At 32.1% G+C, this 15,123-nt stretch overlaps 1 protein-coding gene across 2 annotated transcripts; it reads left to right on the top strand.

Annotated features, from left to right (window-relative positions):
• The first annotated feature begins 3,725 nt into the window (after positions 1 to 3,725).
• LOC116118570 (histone deacetylase 8-like) lies at positions 3,726 to 12,399 on the top strand. 2 transcript variants are annotated; one of them, XM_031404556.1, is made up of 4 exons: positions 3,726 to 4,265; positions 4,615 to 5,195; positions 6,734 to 6,899; positions 12,275 to 12,399. In XM_031404556.1, exons 1-4 carry the CDS (start codon positions 4,004 to 4,006, stop codon positions 12,325 to 12,327), a joined length of 1,062 nt encoding a protein of 353 aa, XP_031260416.1. In that variant the 5' UTR covers positions 3,726 to 4,003; the 3' UTR covers positions 12,328 to 12,399. The 2 variants fall into 2 exon arrangements, with proteins under 2 accessions (XP_031260416.1, XP_031260415.1); XM_031404555.1 differs by lacking the exon at positions 12,275 to 12,399 and having other exon boundaries at positions 3,728 to 4,265; positions 6,734 to 7,266.
• The last annotated feature ends 2,724 nt before the right edge of the window (positions 12,400 to 15,123 follow it).

Below are 15,123 nucleotides of genomic sequence, written 5' to 3'. Positions count from 1 at the left end.
TTTTATTTTACAGAATAAAGGAGTATTATCACTTACTTCTCCTTAGGGTTCCATATATTTTACACCCCTGCGGTATAAAAAACCATTAAAGACCTCTCTTAACATCTATATATTTATATAATGCTGAAGCAGACTACTTCTTCTGATGCCACGTAGGATTGATATATGATCGCCATATAGGATGTTGTTAATTGGTCCACGTGTTTGTTGTTTATTGGGATTGCTATAATGGGGATTATTCATATGCATTCAGTTAATGTATTCAATACAAATATTTCACATTCCTCTTTTAATTTGAGATCTTTCACTTTTCTCTTTTAATTTGATAAATTACTAATGATTCGCTTGTGTATTATTGATTCCATGAATATTAAGAGATTGCTATAATAGAAATTATTCACATGCATGCAATTAATGTATTCAATACAAATCTTTCATATTCCTCTTTTAATTTGAGATGTTTCACATTCCTTTTTTAATTTGATAAAGATACAACATATCTTTTCACATTCATGAAATTCAATAATACACTTTATTAATCCATTAATATTCAACGATCATTCATGTATATTAATTATTATTATTAATTAATATTAATATTTTTGTACCCCTTCACATTCAATTAATTATTATTAATATTAATATATCTTTACCCCTTCACATTCAATTAAACAAAAATATCAAACATAATAACGAAAAATGCTTTTTATAAAACGTATTATCATTTAACATTTAATATAAATCTAAAAATTTTAAACTCATCCAATAACAATAAAACATTTAAGTCAAAATAACCATAACCAATAACATCAAACACTTACTAAAAAATATCAAAAGTCATATTAATTAACAATAATCCAATTACATTGAACATAACATGAACAGTTGTTGTAATCATTAACTATCATATAATATTACTTAATGACATCTAAAGCTATATAAGAGTAGAGAATTCAACAATCCATACACCTTCAAAATTTTCTTTCATTTCATACAAGATACCATTAACAAATGGAAGACAAAAGACCAACTATTGTCAATCCAAAATCCAAACAAACAGAAGCGTGTTGTAAATAACATCAACTGATTACTCTTATATTACTTCTACATATCTACTTTTACATGTTCATTTTTTTATTTTTAGCAGGTCAAGCAGCAACGTCAGATGGTTCGCCTGAACTAGAAGGTATTCTATAAAACCTTAAAGTCACGCTGGACAAACTCAACACTACCAGAGTGATGAACAGAGATATAATGAATGCTTTGTTAGAAATAATTGGCTCAACCATGCATGTAATATTCGATTTACGGAAACGTGAATTCTTGATTATTGCCAAAGAAAAAGAACTTGGTATTCCTCAAAGAAAAGAATAGAACTATATATATAAACAGTTCTATTATCAATAAAATCGATAAAAGATTCACAGTATATTGTTCCCACTGAATAATGATACTAGAAGCTAATATAAATATTGTTTATTCTACAGTTAACGTATAATAATTATTAAATGTTATACTAACAAAAATGAATACCCAAACACAACTGATTAATGTTTCCAATAATTTTTTTAATTGTATAGTTATATGACTTAAAGAAACTTAATTAAAATAAAAAAATGAAAAATAATTTTTTTTTGGACTTTCACGTTAAAAAAAAAAAAGAAAAAGTATGATTCAAAATTCTTGGAAACCCAAATGTTTTTGCTACCTTTTCATTTCAAGTGCTCATTATATCAACCATCATAATAACATCCTTCAACAATTATGTCTAATTGCAAAAAATAACTGTTCAAATTCGACCTATTTATATTTCAACTGCAAATTCAGATAATTTTTGACTTCATGGTTTCAATTACCAGCAATAATTCTCAAAATAATATTTTAAATATATTCACCAAATCTACCTATTTATCATAATCTCTTAACTTTGATATTCTACATATGTACCTTAATCTGAACATGATAATTCATCAACCTTCAATTATCAAAACATTTAGTGGAACTAGCACTAATATATTCAATATGTAACTATTACGAGAAACAGTCTCTTGCTATTCTGCCTTTTCGCATTTTGTTGTTCCTATATAAACATAACAAAATACAATTAAAATTACACAATACTAATTTGTTCTACTTTAAAAACTTTTATTCGCAATGACAAAAGCATCAAGAATAACACACCACGGTAATAAACATTGAACCGTATATCTTATATTTAATCATATATCTATTCTAATATGTGTGCATGATTTACAGATAAAGCACATCATTCCAACCACAAAATGAGATCAAAGAAATTCTCAAATATGTTAACACTAGCATGGATGATCTCGACGATGCCGCCCAAAAATTGAAAGATTATTCTGGTCTATTAAGATAAGAGTTCAACCATGATATATCTCTGATTTAACTCGACGTGAGTTTTTAGTTGCTGCTAAGAGGTTGATACAGATAAGACAGCAAAATAATTAGAAAACACTATGTATATAGTTTTTCCTTTCCCTCTGTTATCAATACATAATTAAATAAAAGTATATAGTGTTCAATTCCTGCTGAATTACAAATTGACCGTTTCAATCTTCCATCCATGCATTTTATAAATTAAAAGAGGAATGTGAAAGATCTGTACTGCATACATTAATTGAATGCATTTGAATCATCCTCATTTTACAACACCAATAAGCAGCAAACACGGAGACCAATTAATGACATCCTAAATGGCAATCATATAACGATTCTCACAATCTTTAAAAATAAAAACCCGATTAAAAATAAAAAAAAAACAATAACAAAATGTTATATTATAATCAATATTGACATATTTTTTTGTAAAACTAATAGTTTTACAATTTCTAAAAATATAAAAATTCGATAATAAAATAAAACAATATAATAATAACCCGCGCAACGTGCGGCGTGCCATCTAGTTTGAATAAATTACACTCATCTCCTTTCACTACCGTTTTCTAACGGAAATTGATGTTTGAAGTTGCCAAAAACATTTTGCCTTTGTGGGATAATGATATATTTGGTTTTATATATATGATCTTAACAAATTAATTTTTTTAGTATCTTCCTAATAAATCAAAATAGTTAATAACCTCAAATATTCTTGACTAAAAATATAGAAATATAAAAATTATTTTATTAAAATATAAAAAATTACTGTATTTTTATATTTTCTTGATTTTTTTGTAGAATTTGTCAAATTTTTTTTTTTTTTTTTTTTCAATTTTGTCAGATTTTCTTTCAATCTTTTCATTTTATCTGAATTTCAGTTTTTCATATTGGTTTACATTTTAACTTTTCTGATTTTTCGGATTTTTTATTTCAATTTTTTAGAATTTATTTTTGTTTCATTTTTTTTATATTAGTTTATATCTCGTTTTTCAGATTTTTCAATTTTTAGATTTTGTATTTCAATTTTTATATTATTATATTTTATAATTTTTCAGATTTTCCAAATTTCAGATTTTTTTTGTTTCGATTTTTTGAAAATTTTTGTTTCAATTTTTCATATTATTTTACTTTTTATTTTCCATATTTTTTTTAATTTTTCAGCATTTTTAAATTATTTTTTGATTCCATTTTTGTGTAAAAAACCTTATAATTATAAGTATTTCCCTTGACTTAACAGTTGACCGTTAGAAAAAAAGGAGGTGAGGAGAGGTAAGTGACAATTTTTATTCCAGTGTGAAGGTAGATCGTAATGGTTTCTTATACCACAACACAGGAATGTAACTAAGAATTTATGAAACCTTATGGGAGGTAAGGAATAATAGTCCCAGTTTAAAAAGATGATAGTGCCTGACAATGTCACTATCAGAATCTCGTGGAAGCCCGGTATCTAGATTCTAGACCGAACCTTAGTGTCGAAACAATTAGTTTCCCCTCAAACATAGTTCCCCTTTTCTGAAAGGCAGTCAATTATAACAAATCGAGTGTTTCATGTGGTACCGTCTCTGGGGGGTGACATCCGTTTCCCGTGAAATTTACCCTAACAATGGCTGCCTCTGCTTCTGCCTCATCAAAATGCATCAATGTATTTTGGCACGACGGAATGATGAGCCACGACACTGGAAAAGGCGTCTTCGACACTGGAATGGACCCTGGTTTTCTTGACGTTTTAGAAAAACATCCTGAGAACTTGGACAGAGTCAGGAACATGCTCTCCATTCTCCGAAGAGGCCCCATATCTCCCTACATCTCTTGGCACTCCGGACGACCTGCTCTCTCTTCTGAATTGCTCTCCTTTCACGCCCCAGGTTCCTCTTTTACTCAATCAACCCTGTTCTTTTTGTTAGATTTAAGAAGTATAATTAAGTGACCCTGAGTAATATTGTTTGGTTTTTTAAAGGCTATATTCAACCACCCAGCACAAAGGGAAGGGTCATGTTTTTTATCTTTAGGAAAAAGTTGCAAATTTGTAATGATTTAATGGGCTAGGAATTAGAGGCAACACCCCCACACCACCCCACCCCCCCTCTCTCTCTTTTGGTTTTTTCTAATTGTTTCTTGGCAATCATTTTAAGCACAGCAAAAAAGAGATTGCGAATATTTGATTGTTTTACAATAAAGGGTGTTCTGATATGGTAACTGGGTATGATTTTCCAGAGTACATAGATGAACTAATTGAGGCGGATAAAGCTGGTGGGAAGATGGTGTGTTCTGGAACTTTCTTGAAGCCTGGCTCATGGGATGCCGCCCTTCTTGCAGCTGGTACTACATTATCAGCAATGAAGCATATCCTTGATAGGCATGGAAAAATTGCGTATGCACTGGTGAGGCCGCCTGGGCACCATGCTCAGCCTACTCAAGCTGATGGATATTGCTTTCTCAATAATGCTGGTTTAGCAGTTCAGTTGGCTTTAGATTCTGGGTGTGCAAAGGTGGTCGTTATAGACATTGATGTTCATTATGGCAATGGGACTGCTGAGGGGTTCTATCAATCTAATAAAGTTCTTACAATCTCCCTTCATATGAATCATGGCTCTTGGGGTCCTTCTCATCCACAGAATGGATCTATTGATGAGCTTGGTGAAGGTGAGGGGTTTGGCTATAATTTAAATATACCTTTACCGAATGGGACGGGGAACAAGGGATACGTATATGCCATGACCAAGTTGATTACCCCGGCTATTCAGAAGTTTGTGCCCGATATGATAGTTTTGGTTGCTGGCCAGGATTCAAGTGCTGTAAGTTTCTTTTGTTCATCACTTAAACTTTTGACTTTATTTTTAGTGTATTTTGAGATTTTGAGGTTGAATTGTGTTTGTTTACTAAAATTAGACTTCGTTGTTCTAGTTGTGACTGGCTAACTGTATCTATCCCTTGAAATGACTTAAGAATGATACATGGAGGTCAATAATGACAAACTTTTGAAAGAAGAACCTGAAATTATAAAGCAGCAGCATGTCAACATAGGAAAGATGATATCTCACATGTGCTAGGGAGTATTGAAGAGCAGCCAAACATACTAAATTACCTTTGCTTAGCCTCCGTGTACATTATTAAAATGGCTGTGACGCACCCTTTAAATTCATTTTTGCACCTATTTGTCAATATATTTGCAAGAGAGTCGAATGAAAATTGGGTTATCCTCTTTCTTTTTTTTTTCCCCTCTCTCTCTATTTGAGAGTTGAGTGAAATGCAATGAAGTGTTAAATATCATAATATAAGTTTGAATGCCAGTGAATTGAGACTAAGGAGTTGGTTTTACATGAATAAGATGGGTTTTGAATATTACGATTTAGGTAGATTTGAAGCCACTTGCACATATTATAATTTGGATGATTCTCTGATACTTCCTGGATGGTTCCTGTTTATATGCTATTCCTCTTAAATATAGCAATTTTTTTCTTTTAACTTCAGATATTTTATGCACAGATACATATAAAATATCTGACACATTGAATGGTGGGATACAAATCTTTATTAATGCATCTGGATAGAATGGGGATAAATTGTAATCATTTCAGATCAAGATATTTAATGTAATTGACCTGGGGTAAGTTAGACCTAAGTATTATGCAACAATTTAACAAAATATATATTTATTTACTTATGCATCTTCACTGTATCAATCCTACTTCTCAAGAATTGTTTAATTAATGCATCCAGATAGGATGGGCATCATATTTGTTAAAACTGCTGTCTAAAGCAATGTTTAGAACCATATGACAGAGTTCTCATATGACTAATGAAAGTTTCTGTGCAACATTTAAATTTTTTATAATTCAAAGAATTCTTTGAATTCTTTTGTTTGCATGTTGCAAATGTTCATTAAGGATCCATACTCAAATAGCTCTTCTTTGATGAGAATTGTCAATATTTTAATTGTCCCAACAAATAAAGTCTTCCAGGTAAAATTGTTTAATGTGCTAATACTTTTAAGAAATCAGCATAGTTAAGTGATTTTTAATTAATGATAAGGAATTAGGTTTGATATTGAATTACATATTATTGTATTTTAGGAAAGAAATGATAATCTACTGCAAATGCCGTGGAATAGCCATCATCCAATTTCAAAAAAAATTAATATAAGCCCCTCAATATATCTTACAATCTACTCGACATGCCTTAACATGACTACTAGTTCGAAATTTTTATCAGTGAATGCAATTAGCTCACCTCTGATAGATATTAGACATCTTGTTATTAATTGATTACAAATGTACCTTTAGTGTTGATCAAAGTTGTAATTTCTTAAAGAGTAACACTCCTTGTTCTGTAGTTTGATCCAAATGGAAGGCAATGCTTGACAATGGATGGTTATCGAGAGATTGGAAGGATAATCCATAACCTGGCAGACAGGCACAGCAGTGGTCGCCTCCTAATTGTCCAAGAAGGTGGATATCAAGTTACTTACTCAGCCTATTGTCTTCATGCAACACTTGAAGGTGTGCTTGACCTTCCACTTCCTCTATTGCCTGATCCTGTTGCATGTTACCCTGAGGATGAAGCTTTTTCTTTAAAAGTTATTGAATCCGTTAAACGGTACCAAAATGATGTCATACCATATTTGAAGGGAACTTGATTTGGAGGAAATTTCTGCAGAGCTTGTTGGAAGTTTGTAATTTAATGTTGAAGAATAGGTTAATCTTCATTACAAAAGAAAAGTGAGTTAATGTGAAAATTAATATGGAATGTTACTTTACTGCTTTGGTTTCTTACTTTTGTAGAAGTTGTTAGAAAAACTCAAAGTTGGAGGATGATGTTGGACAAATTCATTAAGAGATCAGGAATCCTTTTTTATTTTGGAGAAATCTTACATCATTTGCTTTTCTTACATAGTTAACTTTACAAATCTTATTTTATTTAGTTTACCTTGTGTTAGTAAGATTATCGTTATAAGTAGAAATTATTTTTCCTCCTTTTATGATTTGTTTTCCTTATGTTTTTAGGGTTTAGAGATCAGTATAGATAAGGGATGCAAATGAAAAGAAAAATATCATTAGTCTTTTTCTCTTGTTTTATTTTCAAAAGCCTTTAGTTTATTTTTATAAACATTATATTTTATAAGTAAGATTAGTGCTACAATTATTCAAGTAATTTAGAATCTTGCCTGAGCATTTAAAAGTTCAACCAGTCAAATATATAAGATCAGTTGAGATGGAAATTTTTCTTGAATTTTTCCATTTTTTAAGTTGTAGGCATGGTTAATTGAAATTCTCTGGCATTCTTCACCTTGTATATATATATAGTATTATTCCTATGCAAGTGATACTGCCACTGATCACATGACAGATAGTACTAGAAAAGCAATAACATTTTAGATAATGATCTATCCAGCAAGCTAAATTTGGTTCAAAGAGTTGAATCATTTGAATATACATGATCTTTTGAGTTGTGACATAGAAAATTACCTGAAATTGTTCTATTAGATACTTGGTATGGGTTCAATTGATATTGTGATTACATTCATCATCTCATATACTTTGTATATGTAAGAAATACTAATTGATGGTGTTTTATATTCATTGTTACTAAGTACTCAATTCATATATTTGACTTAAAGATCGAGCAACATTTAGGTATTAGTGTATCTGTTGATCTAAATGAACACAGAAGTTCATGTCATTCTTGTTCAAAGAGCTTTTACACATGGTTTTTGCTGTTAGGTTTCAAGGAGAAACCTTTAAACTGGTATTATTATTCCTATGATTTTTGTAGGGCTGTCGGATGTCTGCATCATCCCGATAAATATGAAATTATTCTCCATTATATTCTTAAACATCATTAAGAGTTAAGGTGCTGTGTGATTTTCTGTACTGGAAGAAGCCTTCAGAAATTGTGAAATCACTGGATACTTTTGTTGATGCATCATGTTGAGTTGTACAAGGCTAAATAGGAATGAATAATAAAAATAGGAATGAATCTGTAAAATAGGAAATTAGTGTGTTGTAGTTTATTGTGTTTACAATTATTAAGTAGTGTAGAATATATAGATGTAATTTGTTCATCAATAATATCAAGAAATACACAAGAATTCTCTCTATTTTCCTGGTTTCACATGGTACCAGAGCTAGGAAATCAGAAATCTTAAACTATGTACCTTCCGGTGACCGTTTTCTAGCGAAACTCAAACTGTCATACTTCTGGTGTTTCACGAAAGGACTAAATATATAGAAATTGATTGTCATTTTATTTGAGAGAAAATTTTGTCCGATTGTAGTACCACTAGTCATGTCATCTCAAACGACCAGCTAGCAGATATTCTCACTAAATCTCTCAACGGTCCTCGTATTGGTTTTATTTGTAGCAAGCTTGGTGCATATGATTTATATACTCCAGCTTGAGGGGGAGTGTTGAGTTGTACAAGGCTAAATAGGAATAAATCTGTAAAATAGGAAATTAGTTTATTGTGTTTACAGTTATAGGGTAGTGTAACAAGTATACATAGATGTAATTTGTTCATCAATAATATCAAGAAATACACAAGAATTCTCTATATTTTCCTGGTTTCACGCATCAAAAGTTCAAGGACTTGTTCAATAAGAATATTATTCGGCTGAAAAGGAAAAGGAGTGTGAAGAATCATTCCTAAAAGGGAAAAGAAAAAGGAGTGAGAATTATGTAATGGATGAAAGCTACTGTTGGAGTAAAAGGAGCATACTGAAGTTTTCTTTACAATTATCAGGTTTTGGTAGAAAGAATTCACCACGACCCTGTGATTAATCAAAGGTGCATAATCCTCCTTGTTTCCTCCTTTCATGGAATAGAATAATCAACAATTGATATCAGACTGGAAATAAATCTGAATTTCATCAATGCAACCTACTTCAGCCTGTTTCCACCAGGATGGTTGATAGTTACAGAATTTTGCCATAATTCTACACGATACAAGACTAACTTATCTTTTTTGCACTATGAGGGATGTTAAGCAGAGATTGAGAGTTCTAAAAATTGGGTGGCAATCACTAGGAAAAAGATCAAATGTTCATAACACACCCAGCATCATGCCACTTCTGAAAAGGTTAGCACTATAGTTAAGTTTTTGTAATAATGATGTATTATAGTAATTGTAGTATGGTACTTTGAGAAAGTTATGTTTTGACATGGTCAAAAGATAAAAGGACAGAGTAAAAGGTGCATGCTTGTATGCTTTTGATAATGTTTAAGGGTTTATGTTTTCTTCCTTTTTTCTTTCCATTAATTTGCATAATTTATTGTTATAATGGTTAATGGATGATGTAGAGACCAATGTTTGAATTATTTCTTCTTTTCACCTGTCATTAGAAATTAGGATGTCAACCAAAATGCAATTCTCTCTATTTGATGCATATGAAGGTTTATTTATGTATGAATGTTCAGCATCAATATTTAGGATCCTTTCTCTCAAATGAGTCTTTTGCTAATAAAAAGGTCTGTCATGCGGAAGTTGTCATTTGCTGAACACATTGAGTTTAGACTTCTTAGTGATTAACACTATTATGTGGTGCACTTATTATAAGTCCATTCTTCAATTCAGGTTTGCAGGGGTTTAGGGTTTAAGGTTTAGGGTTATAGCTTGTTTTNAATTGATATTGTGATTACATTCATCATCTCATATACTTTGTATATGTAAGAAATACTAATTGATGGTGTTTTATATTCATTGTTACTAAGTACTCAATTCATATATTTGACTTAAAGATCGAGCAACATTTAGGTATTAGTGTATCTGTTGATCTAAATGAACACAGAAGTTCATGTCATTCTTGTTCAAAGAGCTTTTACACATGGTTTTTGCTGTTAGGTTTCAAGGAGAAACCTTTAAACTGGTATTATTATTCCTATGATTTTTGTAGGGCTGTCGGATGTCTGCATCATCCCGATAAATATGAAATTATTCTCCATTATATTCTTAAACATCATTAAGAGTTAAGGTGCTGTGTGATTTTCTGTACTGGAAGAAGCCTTCAGAAATTGTGAAATCACTGGATACTTTTGTTGATGCATCATGTTGAGTTGTACAAGGCTAAATAGGAATGAATAATAAAAATAGGAATGAATCTGTAAAATAGGAAATTAGTGTGTTGTAGTTTATTGTGTTTACAATTATTAAGTAGTGTAGAATATATAGATGTAATTTGTTCATCAATAATATCAAGAAATACACAAGAATTCTCTCTATTTTCCTGGTTTCACATGGTACCAGAGCTAGGAAATCAGAAATCTTAAACTATGTACCTTCCGGTGACCGTTTTCTAGCGAAACTCAAACTGTCATACTTCTGGTGTTTCACGAAAGGACTAAATATATAGAAATTGATTGTCATTTTATTTGAGAGAAAATTTTGTCCGATTGTAGTACCACTAGTCATGTCATCTCAAACGACCAGCTAGCAGATATTCTCACTAAATCTCTCAACGGTCCTCGTATTGGTTTTATTTGTAGCAAGCTTGGTGCATATGATTTATATACTCCAGCTTGAGGGGGAGTGTTGAGTTGTACAAGGCTAAATAGGAATAAATCTGTAAAATAGGAAATTAGTTTATTGTGTTTACAGTTATAGGGTAGTGTAACAAGTATACATAGATGTAATTTGTTCATCAATAATATCAAGAAATACACAAGAATTCTCTATATTTTCCTGGTTTCACGCATCAAAAGTTCAAGGACTTGTTCAATAAGAATATTATTCGGCTGAAAAGGAAAAGGAGTGTGAAGAATCATTCCTAAAAGGGAAAAGAAAAAGGAGTGAGAATTATGTAATGGATGAAAGCTGCTGTTGGAGTAAAAGGAGCATACTGAAGTTTTCTTTACAATTATCAGGTTTTGGTAGAAAGAATTCACCACGACCCTGTGATTAATCAAAGGTGCATAATCCTCCTTGTTTCCTCCTTTCATGGAATAGAATAATCAACAATTGATATCAGACTGGAAATAAATCTGAATTTCATCAATGCAACCTACTTCAGCCTGTTTCCACCAGGATGGTTGATAGTTACAGAATTTTGCCATAATTCTACACGATACAAGACTAACTTATCTTTTTTGCACTATGAGGGATGTTAAGCAGAGATTGAGAGTTCTAAAAATTGGGTGGCAATCACTAGGAAAAAGATCAAATGTTCATAACACACCCAGCATCATGCCACTTCTGAAAAGGTTAGCACTATAGTTAAGTTTTTGTAATAATGATGTATTATAGTAATTGTAGTATGGTACTTTGAGAAAGTTATGTTTTGACATGGTCAAAAGATAAAAGGACAGAGTAAAAGGTGCATGCTTGTATGCTTTTGATAATGTTTAAGGGTTTATGTTTTCTTCCTTTTTTCTTTCCATCAATTTGCATAATTTATTGTTATAATGGTTAATGGATGATGTAGAGACCAATGTTTGAATTATTTCTTCTTTTCACCTGAAATTAGAAATTAGGATGTCAACCAAAATGCAATTCCCTCTATTTGATGCATATGAAGGTTTAGTTATGTATGAATGTTCAACATCAATATTTAGGATCCTTTCTCTCAAATGAGTCTTTTGCTAATAAAAAGGTCTGTCATGCGGAAGTTGTCATTTGCTGAACACATTGAGTTTAGACTTCTTAGTGATTAACACTATTATGTGGTGCACTTATTATAAGTCCATTCTTCAATTCAGGTTTGCAGGGGTTTAGGGTTTAAGGTTTAGGGTTATAGCTTGTTTTGCTGCAATTGCCTGATGTCCTGTAAAGTTCTAAAAAATAATGTTCCCAAAAGTATCAAATGTCCTACCCACTAAGTCATAATATGAGCTGAACTTTATTTTCTTGCTCAAAATCATGCCATATATAATTTCCCGCTTGCAGGAAAAGTGCAGCCGGTGACAATGATTCTGTCAAAGCAGAGACTGAAGACTTGAGGAAAGAAGGTATAGGATTAGGCTGAATTCAATAGTACAAAGTATCTCTATCATGAATATTTGTTAAAGCATTTCAGATATAATATCAACCAATTACTTTTGCATATTTGCTAAATGATCAATTCTTCAACAATTTTTTATGATATGTAAACCTTTGCATTTACAATCACATATAGTTCTTAAGAATCTGAGTAGGGAAGAAGGTATAGGATTAGGCTAAATTCAATATAACAAAGTATCATATGGGTGCGGCTGGCAATCGATTCTGTCACCGTATCTTATGAAATGTATCCCACATTGCATTTAGAACCACATTATAGTTTCTTAAGAATCTGATTAGGGAATAATTGTATAATATTATTGAGGTTTGTTGTATATGTATTTGCGTTGGTGAAGAAGGCATAAGATTCAGTTAAGATTGTCCCACTGCTAAGTAGTATTTAATGAAGTTAATGGAGGTATAGTTAGTTATACTACTGTTAGTGATTCCAAAGGTGTGGTTCCAGACTACTGAAGGCAGTTGCCCACAAATCTCAGGGGTTATTATCCTATAAGAAGTTGAAGTAGTTGCTACTTTTCTCGCTCTTGGTCCTCAATTGTTTAGACAAATTAAAGCTTTTGTAGTAAAAAACTTAGTGTTGTCATTACCTTGCAGCCAAAAGGGGGTGCTGCTTTTTTCAGTCATTGGCCCGCTTCATGCTCCTATACCTTTTAAAATGGACCTTCTTCAGCCTCAAGCCATGTGAATTTGTCTAAACAGATGTTGAGATGGGATGTGAATTAATTAGTTCGTAAGGGAGGCTTGTATTCTACGTCTTTATTTATATAATCACTTTCGCCTTTCGGTCTTTGCTCATACCATCCGTTGCTTAATACAAGGACCACAAACGGCTCAAGTTTGGGATGGGTCTTTCCATATTCAACTTAATACTTTTAAAATTATTTAGTATTGATGGGAGTATGAGAGGTTTTCTAGAGAGAAGACCTAAGGTTCAAATAGTAGTGACAAAGAGAATTTTCGCCATCGGAATTGACCTTAGATAGTAACAAAATATTAAGTGTGACTGGTAAAGTGTTATTTTGAAACTTTTTGGGTAGAGTCAATAAGGTAAACCTTGGGTGGGAAAAAATCGTTTACTCTTAGGGGGCGTTTGGTTGGAGGTAATATGAGATTACTAAAGTTATGTCATCTTATATTACTTGATTACCACGTTTGATTGTTAAGTAATATAAGATTTCAGTAATCTTCAAATACCAATAGTAATTACTATTTGTAATATTAGAGGTAATCTGATTATCTCCATTTTCTTAGGTATTCTAAGATTACCAGTGTAATCTTTTTTTTATTACAATTATATCTCTTATTAATAAATTTTTAGGACAATAATGCCTTTATTTTTAAATTTATTTACATGAATATGGCTTTTACTATTTCACCCCAATTAATTAACTTTTTGGACAAAATTACACTTGAATTCAAAACAAATTGCAGCCCACCCAAGCCACCACCCCCACTCACCTGTCGGCGGCAACCATCGCCGCAGCCGGAACGACGCATGGAAGGCCGAAAATGGCCAAATCTGGCCTTTGACGGCTAAATCTAATCTCGCCGTCAAAGGCTAGATCCATCATCGATCTAGTCGTCAACAGCCACGTTTGTGGCCGTTAGCGGCCATTGATCTGGTCGTCGATGACCAAATCTGTCACGTCTGGTCATTTTTGGCCAGATCTCTGGTCGGAAATGGCTATACGGCGCACAGAGGCCATTTCCCGCCTTCCATGCGTCATTAGGTTGTCGATTGCCGACGGCCTGCAGTGGTTGCCAGCAGTCGGCAGTGGCTGGGTTGGTGGGGGTGCTTTGTTGATTTTCCAAACTTTTATTATGGGGTTGTTTTTGCTAAGTTTTTAAATGGAGGGGGGTTATATAATCCAAATAATAATCAATATTAAAAAATAATATAATAATAATATTTAATTAGAGGACAATTCAGTAATTTAAATAACATACTCACAAATTTATTCCTCCCAACCAAATATATTAATATAACATACCCACCAATTAACCAAATATATTTTCCTAAAGATTCTTAGTAATCTTCAAGGTAATTTAACTATCCAGTAATTCAACATTCTCTAAACCAAACACCCTCTTATAAATACTCTGAAACCTCCCAAGTCGCTTAGGATGCCAAAACTAAAGTGTTGGAATATTATATACCACAAAGTATATTTTATATAGTTTTAAACAAAAATTGATATATCTTTTTATATTTCAATGTCATACTTAGGGACGATACACGAGCCGAGTAGCTCGCGAGCTTAAACTAGCTTTGGGGGCCAATCTGCAAGATTTCAAAAGTTTTATTTTTAAGTTGTCAAAATTACATACAACACCCATGACCCATTCACAGACAAAAACGATAAACCTATTCCAAGCTCAAACAAAAACTCAAAACCCATTTGGGATTTTTTCTGGCTTCAAAAATCCAACTTATTCATCTTCTCTTTCACCTTCCTTCATCCTCGGTTCCATTCAAGCTTAGAATGTGAAAGAAAAATATGAAGGAGAAAATCTGAAGGAGCAGAAGAAGAAAGAGAGAGGATGGGGGAAAAAAAAAAAAAAAAAAGACAAAGGAGAAGATCTGAAGAAGTAAGAAAAGAGAAGAGAATAAGGCAAAAAGAGAAGAGGAGGGGAGAAAGAGAGAGAGAGAGAAAAAAAAAAGATAAGGTGATAGGTGAAAAGAAGAAAGAAAAAAATACAGTATTTTAGTACTGAGCTCGATTAGGCTCGAGCTC

This window comes from Pistacia vera, unplaced genomic scaffold (genome assembly GCF_008641045.1).
Source record: "Pistacia vera cultivar Batoury unplaced genomic scaffold, PisVer_v2 Contig849, whole genome shotgun sequence".
In the NCBI taxonomy this organism is placed as follows: domain Eukaryota; kingdom Viridiplantae; phylum Streptophyta; class Magnoliopsida; order Sapindales; family Anacardiaceae; genus Pistacia; species Pistacia vera.
The sequence above is the reverse complement of the archived record's forward strand: the minus strand, read 5'-3'. Positions and strand labels throughout refer to the sequence as shown.